The sequence below is a fragment of the Pipistrellus kuhlii genome, unplaced genomic scaffold (assembly GCF_014108245.1).
Source record: "Pipistrellus kuhlii isolate mPipKuh1 unplaced genomic scaffold, mPipKuh1.p scaffold_m20_p_2, whole genome shotgun sequence".
Classification (NCBI taxonomy): domain Eukaryota; kingdom Metazoa; phylum Chordata; class Mammalia; order Chiroptera; family Vespertilionidae; genus Pipistrellus; species Pipistrellus kuhlii.
The window spans coordinates 187,504,079-187,519,849 of NW_023425515.1; the positions used below are offsets into that span (position 1 = coordinate 187,504,079).

General features: G+C 61.0%; 1 protein-coding gene across 2 annotated transcripts in view; it reads left to right on the forward strand.

Moving 5' to 3' along the window:
• The window catches only part of EPHA2 (EPH receptor A2), a 28,197-nt gene extending 15,052 nt beyond the window's left edge, over positions 1 to 13,145 (forward strand). Inside the window, exons 4-17 of one of the 2 annotated variants that reach the window (XM_036444325.2) lie at positions 251 to 406; positions 502 to 834; positions 1,307 to 1,422; positions 1,847 to 2,000; positions 2,470 to 2,569; positions 2,994 to 3,049; positions 3,345 to 3,470; positions 3,564 to 3,749; positions 4,182 to 4,243; positions 4,349 to 4,558; positions 4,759 to 4,908; positions 5,892 to 6,085; positions 6,779 to 6,934; positions 12,243 to 13,145. In XM_036444325.2, coding sequence (XP_036300218.1) covers positions 251 to 406; positions 502 to 834; positions 1,307 to 1,422; positions 1,847 to 2,000; positions 2,470 to 2,569; positions 2,994 to 3,049; positions 3,345 to 3,470; positions 3,564 to 3,749; positions 4,182 to 4,243; positions 4,349 to 4,558; positions 4,759 to 4,908; positions 5,892 to 6,085; positions 6,779 to 6,934; positions 12,243 to 12,348 — 2,105 coding nt within the window. In that variant the 3' untranslated portion in view covers positions 12,349 to 13,145. The remainder of the gene's footprint in view (positions 1 to 250; positions 407 to 501; positions 835 to 1,306; positions 1,423 to 1,846; positions 2,001 to 2,469; positions 2,570 to 2,993; positions 3,050 to 3,344; positions 3,471 to 3,563; positions 3,750 to 4,181; positions 4,244 to 4,348; positions 4,559 to 4,758; positions 4,909 to 5,891; positions 6,086 to 6,778; positions 6,935 to 12,242) is intronic. The other variant, XM_036444326.2, reaches the window with a different exon arrangement.
• The last annotated feature ends 2,626 nt before the right edge of the window (positions 13,146 to 15,771 follow it).

Here is a 15,771-nt window from a genome sequence, read left to right on the forward strand (position 1 = left end):
TCAAGGGCATGGCTCTTCTTGCAGGAGCCGGTGGGGCGTGAGGCACAGGCTTGGAGCATGCAGAGGAGGTATTTCCTCAGTGTCCAGCATGAGACACTGTGTTCTCACATCACAAGGCATTTCACCGTGAGAAAATAGGCCCATAGCGACTTAGGGACTTTGGGGGGGGGGGTCCCCTGCCCAGTGAGTGGAAAGGTCGTTGCCGTGGGAACAGGTGGAACTGACCGATGTCTGTCCCTGTGCCCACCAGCCTGCTCGTCTGGATTCTTCAAGTCGGAGGTGTCCGAGAGTTCCTGTTTGGAGTGCCCAGCACACACGCTGCCGTCCTCCGAGGGGGCCACGCACTGCGAGTGTGAGGAAGGCTACTTCCGGGCGCCGCAGGACTCGCTGTCCATGCCCTGCACCGGTGAGTGTGCAGCGGGTCCGGGAGGCTGATCGGCGGCCGGGGCCTGGTGGTAGACCTGTCCTGGGTTCGAGCTCTGCCCTCTGCCCTCTGCGCAGGCCCGCCCTCTCCCCCAAGCTACCTCACGGCCGTGGGCATGGGCGCCAAAGTGGAGCTGCGCTGGAAGGCGCCCCTGGACAACGGGGGCCGGGAAGACATCACCTACAAGGTCACCTGCGAGCAGTGCCTGCCCGAGTCCGGCGAGTGCCGGCCCTGCGAGGCCAGCGTGCGCTACTCCGAGGCCCCGAGCAGGCTGACCCGCACCAGCCTGGTCGTCAGCGACCTGGAGCCCCACATGAACTACACCTTCGCCGTGGAGGCCCGCAACGGCGTCTCGGACCTGGTGGCCAGCCGCAGCTTCCGCACCGCCAGCGTCAGCATCAACCAGACAGGTGAGCGCCCGGCGGTGGCGGGCCCGAGGGGAGGGCCGCCGCCCAGGGCCCAGCTGCGTTCGGAGAGGGAGCAGCAGCAGCCAGTAGTCAACGGCGCACAGTCTCTGGGGCCACTTCCCAGCTCGGTGACTGTGGGCACGTCACCTAACCTCCCTGAGCCTCGGTTTCCTCACCTGTAAAATGGGTGCCAGGGCTACTGAGAGGACGTAACACCTTCTCCTGTGTGAAGCTCTTAGAACAGTGCCTGGTCCACATAGAGAGGCGAGAGCAGGCGTTGGCTGTGACTTGGCTTTTATTGTTTACGCATTCCTGAGTGCTCTGGGGCTCTTGTGAGGAGCTAACTGTGTGGGGCCGGGGGCCGGGGATCTGTGCTTAGAGCTGGAAGTTCAGAATCCCAGGTGGGGGTTTAAAACCACTTGCCCCCCGCCCCGCTGGGTGGCTCCTCACACCCCTCCCCCGCCCGTTCTGCCAGAGCCCCCCAAGGTGAAGCTGGAGGGCCGGGGCGCCACCTCGCTGAGCGTGTCCTGGAGCATCCCCGTGACGCAGCAGAGCCGCGTGTGGATGTACGAGGTCACCTACCGCAAGAAGGTAACCCGCCGAGGGCCCTAGAGCCTCACCACGCGGCACGGCCGTCTGGGGAAGCTCCATTCTGCAGATGGGGAAACTGAGGCCTGGGCTCTTCCTGAGTCACCTGTCCCAGGACAGCACAGCAGAGATTTGGGGGAAGGGAGGCACAGCACAGCGTTCTGGAATTCCCAGACGAGATAGTTGGGGGGGGAGGGGGAATCCAGATCTTGGGGATCAAGCCGACCCGGGTTTGAGTCCGGGTCATGCCTTTGCTGGCTGTGACCTTGAGCGAGCACTTGGCTTCTCCGAGCCTCAGTGTCCCCCCTCCGTAAGGAGAGCACTGAGTTTGCTGCGTACGTGAGCTGAGCAGGGGTGGTCTCTGCGGGCAGAGCTGACGCCCCTGCCCGCCCTCACCGTCTGCCTCTGCCCCCGCGCCCACCCCCAGGGCGACGCCAACAGCTATAACGTGCGCCGCACCGAGGACTTCGCCGTGACCCTGGACGACCTGGTCCCGGACACCACCTACCTGGTCCAGGTGCAGGCGCTGACGCAGGAGGGCCAGGGCGCCGGCAGCAAGGTGCACGAGTTCCAGACGCTGTGTGAGTCGGGGGCCCGGGGCGGGAGCCAGGCCGGGGCCCTGACACGGAGCCGCTAGGACATCCCGAGGGGAGGAAATGGGTCCACAAACTCAGACACCCCCCCTTCTGGTCAGCCTGATTCTAGGACAGCCCCGTGTGGGCTGACGGCTTGGGGAGGGCGCTGAACTGGGAGCTGGGGGAGGGGACCCCGTGATATTTGTTCAGAGTAGAAGGGGGGGATCTGAGCTCTGGCATTGGCAGGCCCAGGTCAGATCCGGCATTATAGGAAGAGTCCCACACCCAGGAGTGCCTGCTGCATTTCCGGGGACTGCCTTTCATTGCCCATCTGTGAAATGGGGATAAATGGCACTATGACCATCACACGTAAAAATACCCAGCGTGTACTTCGGGCCCCTAAGGTGGGGTGCAACGGGGTGTGGAGTTTGGGGTGTGGGGGAGCTTCCTTCTTATCCGCTGGCCTCCCCAACAGCCACAGAAGGATCTGCCAACATGGCGGTGATCGGCGGAGTGGCCGTGGGCGTTGTCCTGCTCCTGGTGCTGGCAGGGATCGGCTTCTTCATCCATCGCAGGTTCATTGTGGGACACGGAGGGGCGGGGGCCCCCGGTTTCCCGTCTGGAAAACGGGCTGATAGGGATCTGCGCCTGCCGCTGGCGGGGGTGAAGGTGCCATGAGCTACGAAGGACACGGCGGTCATCCTCTCTGCCTTGTTGTTAACTGTTAACGTGTGTCCGCACTTCCTCTGGGCATGCGGGCAGGAAGCGCCCGGGGGAGCGCTAATGAGGAAAGCCCTCCTCGTGGCCGGACGGGCACAGGTCCCAAAGAGCGAGCCCACTTCTCGCTTCCTGTCTGCCCCGCCCCGGCCTGCCCTCGGCCCTCTGCCCGCGGAGCAGGGCGCCGAGCACACGTAGGCCCTCTCGGGTTCACCGCGGGGTCAGGAGGCTCCTGGCCGGAGCGGCCGCTGACCCCTGTGTTGGGTTCCTGTGGGTTCTCAGGAGGAAGAGCCAGCGGGCCCGCCAGTCCTCGGAGGATGTTTACTTTTCCAAGTCAGGTGAGATGCCGCCCCCCCGTGTCCCGCCCCCTGGCCCCACAGGCCCCCTGCCCCATCTCAGCTCGCAGCCCGGGCATCCCAGGACTCTCCCTGGGCAGCTCCGAGGGGCTGAGCCAGAAGCTCCGTGGCCTGGTCCCGGTCCCCTGGTCCCTGGTCCCTGGTCCCTGGTCTCCTGGCCCCTGGCCCCTGGTCCCTGGTCCCTGGTCCTGTCGCTTCCGCTCCCTCCTTGAGGGCAACCCTTCCCAGGGACCCTCCCTGGCCTGTCGGTGACCAGCCCCTCCTCCCCTCCTTCCAGAACAACTGAAGCCCTTGAAGACATACGTAGACCCCCACACGTACGAGGACCCCAACCAGGCCGTGCTCAAGTTCACCACCGAGATCCACCCGTCCTGCGTCACGCGGCAGAAGGTGATCGGAGCAGGTGAGGCCGGCGCGCCCGCGAGGGGCCTGGTGCGGGCTGGGAGCGCCCGGCCCCAGCTGACTGGGGTGCTCCTCCCGCCTTGCCCGCCCGCAGGAGAGTTTGGGGAGGTGTACAAGGGGACGCTGAAGGCGTCGGGGAAGAAGGAGGTCCCCGTGGCCATCAAGACGCTGAAAGCCGGCTACACGGAGAAGCAGCGGGTGGACTTCCTCAGCGAGGCCAGCATCATGGGCCAGTTCAGCCACCACAACATCATCCGCCTGGAGGGCGTGGTCTCCAAATGTGAGGCTTGTCACCAGTGAGGGGGGAGGAGGGGGGACCCTGGGGGGACTGCCCACCAAGACTACGATACAGGGGCTCTGTCCAAAGCTGTACCCACCACTCTCCCATCTGTGCCCACGCCCCCATCTGTGCTGTCCCCTTACACCTGTGCCCACCCCCCCATTTGTGCCCCCCCATCTGTGCTGTCTGTCCCCTTACACCTGTGCCCACCCCCCTATTTGTGCCTCCCCCCCATTTGTGCCCCCCCATCTGTGCTGTCTGTCCCCTTACACCTGTGCCCGCCCCCCCATTTGTGCTCCCCCATCTGTGCCCCCCCATCTGTGCTGTCTGTCCCCTTACACCTGTGCCCACACCCCCATTTGTGCCTCTCCCTCATTTGTGCCCCCCCATCTGTGCTGTCTGTCCCCTTACACCTGTGCCCGCCCCCTGCAGACAAGCCCATGATGATCATCACTGAGTACATGGAGAACGGGGCCCTGGACAAGTTCCTTCGGGTACGTAGGCGAACCGGGGGGGCCGGGACCCTCGGCGGCGGGCTTGGGGGTGCCCTGCGGGGCTCCGGGTGGGTGGGCAGGCGGCTGAGGCCTGTGCTCTGGCAGGAGAAGGACGGCGAGTTCTGCGTGCTGCAGCTGGTGGGCATGCTGCGGGGCATCGCGGCCGGCATGAAGTACCTGGCCAACATGAACTACGTGCACCGCGACCTGGCCGCCCGCAACATCCTCGTCAACAGCAACCTGGTCTGCAAGGTGTCCGACTTCGGCCTGTCCCGTGTGCTGGAGGACGACCCCGAGGCCACCTACACCACCAGTGTGAGTGGCGGGGGCTGTGGCCACCGGGGTCCCCGGCTGGAGGGTGCGGCAGCCTTCGCCTCGCTGTGGGGTTCTCGCACCTGCTCACCTGGGGCACGGGCCTCATAGGGAGCACGAGGACGGGCCCTGCCCGCAAAGTCTGCAGTAGTCCTGAGGCCGATCGGCGGGGACAGTGGTGACTGGGCCTGGGTCCCCTACAGGGTGGCAAGATCCCCATCCGCTGGACAGCCCCGGAGGCCATCTCCTACCGCAAGTTCACCTCGGCCAGCGACGTGTGGAGCTACGGCATCGTGATGTGGGAGGTGATGACGTACGGCGAGCGGCCCTACTGGGAGCTGTCAAACCACGAGGTAGCCCCTTCCTCCTCCCCAGCCTGGCCTGCCCTGAACTTAAAACTCTCCTCATTCCTGAACCCCAAGGCCGGGCAGAGAAGAGATCTGGGCGCCAATCTTCATCTGGTACAGACCATTCCTGGGTTTATTCAATCAGGTTTATTGAGGGCCTACTGTGTGCTGCTAGGTCTTGTGCTGGGTTCCAGGTCCAGTCTCTTACTACGGTCAGTGGAAAGACAAGGAAACCAGTTAGTGGTGTGTGTGTGTGTGCGCGTTTGTGGGTGTGTCTCTGCGTGTACATTCATGTGCGTCTGCACGTGGGTGTGTGTGCACATGCCTGATGCCTCTTCCGGCCTGGAAGTCTTTTCAGAGGAGGGCACATCTCTGCTGAGACAAAACACAGCAAGGCAGCCAGGCGAACGAACACAAGGAGGTGAAGAGTGCTCTAGGGCAGTGGTCGGCAAACTCATTAGCCAACAGAACTAAATATCAAAAGTACGACGATTGAAATTTCTTTTGAGAGCCAAAGTGTTTAAACTTAAACTTCTTCTAACGCCACTTCTTCAAAATAGACTCACCCAGGCCGAGTTATTATGTGGGAAGAGCCACACTCAAGGTGCCAAAGAGCTGCATGTGGCTCTCGAGCCACGGTTTGCCGACCACTGCTCTGGGCCAACCATGTCAAATTTGCGGCTGGTGGGCCGCATGCCGTGGGTTTGACATGTTTGTCTGGGCAAAGTGGGCAGCTTGGATAGCTGTCCAGGGACGGGAGGGAGGCTGGCTGCAGGGCTCACAGCGTGGCTGCTGCTGGTGCCTGTGAGGGGCCAGGTCAGGGTCCCTTTTCTCCATGGAGTCAGCCCCTGGACACCGGCCGTTTGTCCAGCCCTGAGGGCTGTGTGTGGGCCCACGAAAGGAGGCCCAGCCTGTCTGTTTCTGGGACTCCCCGTTCGTTCCTCCGCTGCCCACCTCCATGGACCGCCTTGCCTCCCCTGCCCCACCAGGTGATGAAAGCCATCAATGAAGGCTTCCGGCTGCCCACGCCCATGGAGTGCCCCTCCGCCATCTACCAGCTCATGATGCAGTGCTGGCTGCAGGAGCGCGCCCGCCGCCCCAAGTTCGCCGACATCGTCAGCATCCTGGACAAGCTCATCCGCGCCCCCGACTCCCTCAAGACCCTGGCTGACTTTGACCCCCGGTGAGTCCCGAGTCACGCACAGCTTTGCTTAGACTATTAGACAGGGGGTGGCGAGGGCCATGCTGGTGAAAGCCATCAACCCATGTGCTGTTCTTGGCCTTGACATGTTTTAACTAAGGTGACCAGATGTCCCGCTTTTGGCGGGACAGTCCCGATTTTGAACAATTTGTCCCGTGTCCCGCGACGTTTTAAAAAAGCCCCGATTCTTTCCAAAAATCGGGACTTTTTTTTTTAAAATGCCCGGGACGTGGGACAAATTGTTAAAAATCGGGACGTCTGGTCAACTTAGTTTTAATTCATTTAAACAACCTCCAGGTGGGTCCTAGAGTCCTCCCCCTTTTGCAGATGAGGAACTGGGAAGGGCAATTAAGTAGCTTACGTGCGGGCACGTGGCCAGGCTGGGACTGTGAGCCAGGAACCTGAGTCTCGCTCTTAAGGTTTCGCTATTTTGTGGTTATTGGGGATGGTCTTGTCAGGAGGGGCAGAGGGGGCAGCAGTAAGCTTCCAACGCTGAGTGTTCCCAGCATGCCAGACTGCCTCCCTGAACCCACCTGACTTGGCTTTCCCCATGCCCAGGGGAGGGAACCAAGGCCAGGGCAGCTGGGTGAACTGCCCAGTGAGGGAGCCCAGGCTCAGGGCCTCGGGCGGGCCTGGTGTGCGGCCCTGACTGGAGGGTGGGTGCCCGTGTTGCAGAGTGTCCATCCGGCTGCCCAGCACCAGTGGCTCCGAGGGGGTGCCCTTCCGCACGGTGTCCGAGTGGCTGGAGTCCATCAAGATGCAGCAGTACACCGAGCACTTCCTGGCGGCCGGCTACACGGCCATCGAGAAGGTGGTGCAGATGACCAACGAGTGAGTGTGGGCTCTGCCCGTGCCGCCCGGCGCCACCTCCTGCCCCAGTTCCACCGCCCTTCCTCTCTCCTCGCCGCCCTCCTCTCTCCTCTCTCCCTCCGCTGTGGGGAGGAAGGGCAGAACCAGGCCGGCAGCCAGCAGTTCTGCTTGGCTCCCTCTTCTTCCGGCGCCTTTTTTCCCAGAGAGGGAGAGTCATGGTCACACGAACAGGGGCATTTTTCGAGGGAGCCTGGGGGCCGGCTCTGTGGACCAGCACCTGGGGTTAGTCCTCTGCTCCCTGGACTCGGTCCTCCTGCTAACTCGGCAGGTGGGGCCTGCCCGTGTTCTCACTGGGCAGGTGAGACGCGAGTGCAGGGAAGTGCGGTGACCTGTCCAGGGTCCTGCAGCCGCTAGGGGCAAAGTTAGGATTCCAGTCCTGGCCAGTCCGGGTCAGCTCAGGGACCCTGGAGGTCATCAGGGGAGAAACTGAGGCTCCGAGATTACCTGGCTTACGTCAGGTCACACCGTTTATAGCCGAGCTTCTGGGAAAAGAGTGACTTCCCTTCATCGCCATTGCTGATTGAGTTCTGTTTGCCTTTGGAATAGGTGCTCTTATCACTTCCCTGTTTTACAAATGGGGAGACTGGGGCCCAGAGGTCGCAACGCTTGCCTGGGGTGACAGCCAGTTAGGGGCAGCCTTCCTCTCCAGGGCCCTTAGACACCCTGGCTGATGCCCAGGAGAAAGGGCCCAGGCCAGCCCCTCCCACGTGGTTCCTGTCATGGGGGCACCTCTGCCCACATGGTGACTGTCAGCCCTTGGTCCAGCCTGGCAGAGAGTGCCAGTTCCCCTTGCCCCCCAGCCCCGCTTCTGCCCTCCGACAGGCTGTCCTATGGGAGCTCAGCGCCCCTCCCAGCCCCAGCATCGGGGGGACCTTTCCCGGCAGGGCCTTGGCAGGGATCCCTCCTCCCACCCCGGAGGGAGAAGACGCTATCCTCTGAGCCTCTGTGCTTCTAAAAATAGCGTGGTGTCCTCCAACAGCCCCACTTGTCCAGGGTTCAAGGCCATGGCAGGAATGGCGCTGGGGCTGGGAGGTTTTGGGAACCACATGGAGGGGATGACCCCGGCCTGTCACGGTTCTGGGTCACAGAGGTTCTGGGACTTGGGCCTGTGCACGAACATTCTCCAGATCCTCGGAAAACCGTTCCGCTGGGCTTCCAACCTGCTCATCAAGGCCTCTCCGACCAGGCCGTGGCCCATCCCAGGGGACGGCTGGGGATGGGAGCCAGGGGAGGACAGACTGAGCGGAGGGCGGCACGGAGATGTGGAGAGAGGAGACGGGTCCCGGGGTGTCTCCTGTTGCAGCCAGCTGCCACGGTCCCAAGCTTGGGCTCCGTGGTCACACCTGGGCTCCAGTCCCACATTGGCCACTTCCTAGCAGGAGACCTTGTTCAAATTCGGTTTCGTCTTTGAGTCTCGGTTTTGGGTTCCCCCTGTGGGGACTGCGTGGGCACCATGCCTAGGACACGCCTGGTGCACAGTAGGGGCTCAACCCTCTATTCCTTTGCTTTCCGCCCAGCCGTGGGCCGATGCCCGGGTGCCTGGGTCCCCGCCTTTTCCCTGGGAACCTGGACCAGCCCCCTGGGCCCCTCCAGGGGCTCCCCCGAGGACAGAGGACAGCACAGCTTCTCTTCTGGGCGAGCGGGGCTGAGGGCAAGAGAAGTGCTTACAGGAAACACGCTCTCAAAGGCTTCCCGAAATAGCCCGGGGTGCTCCGCGGCCAATTCCTTTCCCACGAGCAGGGACACGGCTCTCTGGGATGGACGGGGCCTGTGTGTGTGTGTGCGTGTGTGCTGTGTTTTGAAAAGGCCTGGATAAAGGCAGGAAGTCATTCCACACTCCTTCCCCCCTCCCCCCCCCAACCCGCTGGTGCTTGGAGCTGGGGTCTGCGTGACTCACAGCACCGCCGCTTCCTTTCCTTCAAATAAAGGAGACGGATGGGGATCGCGAGCACTTTCTCAACCTGAGGGCCGTGTCTGCACACGCGTGGGTCCCAGGGGGAGGCACTGAGGGGGCCTCCACGGGGTCTAGATTTAGGCCTCAAGGTCGTCCCCGGTCCCTTGGCCTCACTGCTGCCTAGGCCTGTCTGTCCCCAGGGGCTGGCTGCATGTTCCCCGTGCTCCCACGGTGGCTGCCTTTCCTCAGCTTGAGCTCTCGGTGGGTAGTTATGTGGGAGCCACTGAGTTTCTAGCTGGACCAGTTGCTCTAAATGGTTTTGAGGAGCAAATGAGGTGGTGGTTTTGCACCCCAGGAAAGTGTCCGTCCTCACAAAAGGCCCTGGCCTGTATCTGAGGCTGCTGCCCACAGCGTCCTGTGAGGGTCTTAGGGCGGAGGCGTGCCCTCAGCCTCGGCCTGGCGCCGATGGGATGTCTGCTGCACGAATGACGGGTCGGGACGCGAGGCCCTCTCTCACTCCCCGCTCCTCGGTCCAGGCGGCACGAAGTAGGAGTTTCCCGGGGAGGTGTGGCCTCTGAATCTCCAGGGCCAGGGCCTGCCTTGCGAGTGCCCAGGAGAAAGGCGGCCTCAGCCCTGCGGGTCCTCGTTCTGGATCCCCTGGGGGAAACGGAGCCGTGTGTCTCTGGTTAGGAAAGGAGGCCGGGGAGGCTTGGGGGCGTGGTATTGAAAGAGAATGGGGTGGGGCAGGGGGCTCAGAAGCATCTAATCAGAGCCTCCCATTTACATGTAAAGAAACTGAGGCCCGAAGACAGGACAGGAAGGCCCAGAGCTTGGGTGGAGTCCTGGACTGGAGTTTGGCCTCCTGCCTTGCAGCCCAGGGCTTTTGCCTCTGAGCTCCCACCCTGTCACATGAACCACACACCATTGTGGGAGACAGGCCCAAGGTGGCCTGGGCAGTGAATCAGCATCCACGAAAGCATTCATTCATCCATCCACCCATCCACCCATCCATTCATCCATCCATCAGACACTCCTTGAGGACCTACTGTGTACCAGGCCTACCCTAGACCTCAGGAGGGCATGGGGATGAAGGGGTGGGCCCAGCCATTGCCCTCCTACAGCTCTCATGTCTCACTGGTTGTTTTTTGTTTGTTTGTTTTTAAATATATTTTATTGATTTTTCATAGAGAGGAAGGGAGAGGGATAGAGAGCTAGAAACATCAATGAGAGAGAAACATCGATCAGCTGCCTCCTGCACACCCCTTCCCGGGGATGTGCCCGCAACCAAGGTACATGCCCTTGACCGGAATCGAACCCGGGACCCTCAGTCCGCAGGCTGACGCTCTATCCACTGAGCCAAACCAGTTTCGGCTCATTGGTTCTTTTTTTAATTTAACAAAGCTTTATTTTTCAAAATGTCTAGCCGGTGGGACCTGTTGTTCCTGCATCTTCCCCAGCCGCTGGGGCTTCCCCACGCCTGGCGTTTCTGGGGTACATGACTTGAGCTCTGTGCTTGGAACTAGTTCAGTGAGTCCTGCACTGAGGACCCTGCAGGGCTGCCCCGGCCACGGAACTGGGGTCTCCATCTCAGGGACAGCAGCTGGGTCATGGCTGATCTCTGGGAACTTCCCTGCGAAGTTTGTCAGAGGTGGCTCTGTCGGACAAGACCAGGTCATTGAGCTGGTCCCAAACGTTGCCCTGGGCCCGCGTCTTCTTTTTGGCTTTGCCCCAGATTTGTTCTCTAGTCTCTGTCTCGGCCGACTTTCCGGAGTCTTCCTGCTTCTTATCGACTAAGGCAGGAGCAATGGCTGCCGCCGGTGCCTCAATGAGATGGACTAAAAGCAAACCCTGGCTGTTAAACTGTGCACCAGGGTCTCTGAGGGCCGGCAAGCTGCAGGCTCCCGGCCCCCTTCAGAGCTGCAAGGCCAGGGCACCTGGAGGTGGGCCCGGGACCCTCCCTCTTTCCCCAGCGGTGCAGATGTTTCTCTGGGAGCCACCGGGAAACCTAGAGGGGTGGGGAAAACAGCTCCTGTTTGTAACACCTCTCAGCCGTTTAGGTTAGAAACGGGAGCCAGGGGATGGGAGCACAGACTGAGCGGAGGGAGGCACGGAGATGTGGAGAGAGGAGACAGGTCCAGGGGTGTCTCCTGTTGCAGCCAGCTGCCAGGGTCCCGAGCCTGGGCTCTGCCGTCACACCTGGGCTCTAGTCCCACATCTGCCACTTCCTAGCAGACCTTGTTCAAATTCGGTTTTGTCTTTGAGTCTCGGTCTTGGGTTCCTCACAGTGGGGACTGCGTGGGCACCATGCATGACACGCCGGTGCCCAGCAGTGACCCCTGGCCTTCCTGCCGCAGTGGGAGCCGCCAGTCTCTGAGCCGCCCGCTCCCCCACCTGGGTCTGCTCTCCCCCTCAGCCCTCCTCCAAGGGTTCCCAGCGCCAGTGGGAAAGTCACGTCTTGGGATTGCAAATAGGAACTCGCACCATATAATTAGCTCCGGTTACAGCCAGGAGACGGCCCGTAAAAACCTGGGTGTTTTCATGGGTTTGGGCTGGTGGGTGAGGACGGCGGAGGAGAAAACTCCCAGCGTGAGCAAGAACCGTCCTGCTCTGGGGCCTGGGAGCGTAAGTGGTTTTACGAGGGGATGGAGGCTGCCTGGGAAGGGCTGTTGGGGGGGAGAGGAGCTGTGGGCTCCTGGGCACACCCTGCTATCTGGGACCCGTGCCACCTTCCCCCGCCACCAGTTTCGGGGTCTCCCGCCTCCAGCTGGACACTGTTATTTTGTTTTACCCGTGGGACATTGGGGGTCCTGAAGGGGAAGCACCTGCCTCAGGGGACCCATAAGCAGAGCGTTAAGCCTTGGTGGTCTCTTAGCAAGTATTTCCTTGGTCAGTTAGCGGCAGTGAGGACTTGGGGAGAGTGGGGTGAAATAAGGTGGGGGCTGGGGAGAGACGCTGGGGATGGCAACAGGACAGACCCCGGGTGGGGGAGGGGATGCAAGGCTCACAGCTGGTTTGATTTCCAAGCACTCCCACCTCCGAGCAGTGTGACTTTGGGAAAGTCCCTTTACCTCTCTGAGCCTCAGTTTTCCAATACACCGAAGGAGCGTGAAAAGAGCACCTACTCAGAGTACTTCACAGATAATCCTGCAGATTTGATTTAAAGGGGGTGGGGGTGGGGGAAACTTCACCGAGTTGGCTTTTCTGTCTCTTTATTTTTGTCAAAGTCAGCATGCTTTCAGGATATAGATCCTTCGTTCAGGCCTCTGCCCCGCCAGGACCCCAAGTTCCTCCTCTTCTCCCCCCTCCTCAGCCCCCCTCCCACAGCTGCCCGCCTGTCCCATCCCCTGACCCGCCCTCTCTCCCTCCCGCCCGCAGGGACATCAAGAAGATTGGGGTGCGGCTGCCCGGCCACCAGAAGCGCATCGCCTACAGCCTGCTGACCCTCAAGGAGCAAGTGAACACAGTGGGGATCCCCATCTGAGCTCCGATAGGGCCCCGCGCCCCCCTCGGCCCGGAATACTTGAAGCAGCAGCGGCCTCCCTGCCAGCGGTGCGCCTGGCACGAGGGACCTTATTTATTTCCAGTCGTTTCTTACGGACGCCACCCTGAGGCCTCTGCGGGGGGCAGGGCGGGGTGTCTAGAGGTCACCTTGGCCTGAACTGAACCGAGGAGATGGATGCTCAGGGATCCCGAGCGGGGGTGCTTCGCCCACAAAGGACAGCAGCCAAGCACTTAGCAGGAGCCCCGCCGAGGCCGTGGGACGTTTCCACATCTCCCTTTCGCTGTCCCAGGAGGCGAGTGGCCACGGGAACAGGGTACCAGCCACTCGCGGGAAGAGGACCAACGGCCCAGCCGCTGGGAGAGGCCCAGAGCTGTTCCCCGCCTTCTAGTGCCTTCCGCAGGCCCTGTGCTCCGCCCCCAGGGGCCAACCCCTCGCCTGCCCAGGGCCCTCGCAGGATGCCCGGTCGTGTTGAGGTTTTTTTAAAAAATATATATTTTGTACTTTGTGGAGAGGATGTGTGTGTGACAGGGGGCCCGGCGAGGGCCTGGGGCAGAGGACGGGGTGTGTGTGTCAGACATTCCCGGGCGGGGGGGCTGGTCCATCCATCTCTCGCCTCTTGGACAACATTCGTGACTCCATCGTCAGTGTTAACGATTTTGTTTTGTGGGGAGCTTCTTTTTTTTTTTTCTCGAACCTTAATTTATTATTATTTTTTTTATATTTATTGTTAGGAAATGACTTATTTCTGCTCTGGAATAAAGTTGCAGATGGATCAATCTGGCCTTGGTGTTTGAGTTTGGGGGGGCAGAGGCGCAGAGAGGCCCTCTGTGTTGGAAGTGGGGGGTGGGGGTGAGGGGTCGCCCCCACGCTGAGTATTTCGCAAGGCACACATGCCATGGAACCCTGGGAGTGGGGTGGGTGGGAGGTGGGCAGGGAGCCAGGGAGCAGGCCCAGCCAAGCCCAGCCTCCATGCCAACGGGCCTCTGTCACCTTTGATCCGAAGGCTTGAGGGGAGGCTGAGAGACGGGGGGTGGGGGACGGCGAGAACAGCCATGGGCCCCTCCCACACATCTCCGCGGAGCTGATGAAATGCATTCTTCCACTGCCCGTGCTGGGCTCTGAGTTTTACAGAAGATTTTCACAAGTGTTGGCTTGTTGGGGCCTCAGTGCTCTGAGTTTTATAGTTAGCCCCATTTTACAAAAGAGGAAAAGCGAGGCTGGGTCCAGGGACGGGGCTTGCCCACGGGGCCACACAGCAAATCCGAGAGGCAGGAGCCAACATTGAAAGCAGGGCCGGAAGTCCCAATTAGAGGCTTTTCTCACAGCAGGGGAGACCAAGGCTCAGAGCCGTGCAGGGACTTGCCTCAATCACACAGCGGGAAGGAGCAGGGGCCTTGAGGGAAGCCAGAGACCCGACTTCGAACCCTGGGCCCTCTCTGCTACACCAGCTGGCTGTGCTGAATGCCAGGCGCTGCTCACCCCTCAGGAAGGTGTGGCCCGCAGGTCAGCGGAGATGACCTGGGCACAGGAGGAAGGCTTCCTGGAGGAGGTGACCCGGAGCTGAGACCTCGGGGATTAACCGGGGAAGCAGGAGAAGAGGGCGGCGCAGGCTGTGGGAAACCATGTGATTGTGTAAGGGGGAGGCACAAACAGTTTGCTATTATTAGGGTAGACGTGGGTGCCGGGGGATCTCCGGGGCCTCGTAAGGCGAATCCAGCGGCGGGACTGTTAAGCTGAGGGCAATGGGGAGCCATGGGAGGTTTTAGCCAGGGTGAGGCGTCATTGCCGTGCCCCAGACAGAAGTCACTGGGAGAGGCCTGACTCCCCGCCTGTGTCGAGACAGGAGACAGGCTGGGCCCTCCCTCAGCTTGCCCTGGGGCCTGAGCCTCTGCCGACCACCCTGCTACTCACTGCAGGAGGGGAGGACCACCTGCCACTCACTGCAGGAAGGGAGGACCACCTGCCACTCACTGCAGGAAGGGAGGACCACCTGCCACTCACTGCAGGAGGGGAGGACCACCTGCCACTCACTGCAGGAAGGGAGGACCACCTGCCACTCACTGCAGGAGGGGAGGACCACCTGCCACTCACTGCAGGAAGGGAGGACCACCTGCCACTCACTGCAGGAGGGGAGGGCTGCTCTTTGGCCCCGGCCTACTGAGCATCAATGAGTTGTGCAGCGGCGGGCAGGGCTGGGATTGGGGAAGGTGAGGGAGTTCAGGGACCAGCTCGCCAGGCCACAGGGGTGCCCTGGGCATGTGGCTGAGTCAGGCCTGCCCCGTGTGAGACGTGGCTCTGTTATGGGCTATAGCTACTGCCTCCACCACTGACAGCTGTCCTTCCAGCAGGGAGCAAGCCTGCAGCCCACAGCAACCTGAGCTGCAAGGTGGTGAGGCCAGGCCGTGGACCCATTGCCGAGGCATCTCAGCCACCCGCGGCCCCACGGTGAGCAGGAGTGGGCACAGGCCGGGGCTCAGCAGGGGGAAGGTGACCTCGTGCTCCTCCCTCAGAGCCCCGGGAGCCAGAAGGCCCTCCGAGGGCACGTGAGATTGCTCAGGCCTGTGGGCTGTAACGGGGTCTGTGTTTGAAAGCCGGGCAGCTGATGGAGCTTCCAACAGACCCCACAATTGTTGAGAGGGGAAACTTAATTTAAAAAAAACAACAACAAAAAAAAACCTCTCTGCCAAAACTGGTTTGGCTCAATGGATAGAGCGTCGGCTTGGGGACTGAAGGGTCCCGGGTTCGATTCCAGTCAGGGGCATGTGCCTTGGTTGCGGGCATATCTCCAGTAGGGGGTGTGCAGGAGGCAGCTGATCGATGACTCTCTCTCATTGATGTTTCTGGCTCTCTATCTTTCTCCTTTCCTCTCTGTACAAAAATCAATAAAATATATTTAAAAAAACAAAACAAAACAAAACAAAAAAACCCTCTCTCTGTTCCCTAGAAGCAGTGACGCCCTGGTAGCAGATCTTGGTTCCTAAACACCACTCTCCATAGAAGGAACCAGGGCTTTTAGGGAAACGACTGATCCTCCCACCGAGGCAGGGGAAAGAGACAAGGAGTCTAGAGCAGCGGCCAGCAAACTCATTCATCAACAGAGCCAAATATCAACAGCACAACGACTGAAGTTCCTTTTGAGAGCCGAAAACCGACCTCTGCGCATGGGCCACCAAGTTTCCACCGCACTGTCTGTGCGCGGCCGCACGTGGTAATTTGTGGAAGAGCCACACTCGAGGGGCTGAAGAGCTGCATGTGGCTCATGAGCTGCAGTTTGCTGACCACTGGTCTAGAGCATATTGTAGTTCTAGAGAGGATGGAAACACTCAAAAAATAAGCCGATGGGGTGTGTGTGTGTGGGGGGGGGGATGGCAGACACAGGAGGCAACCTGGAAGCGATTCCAC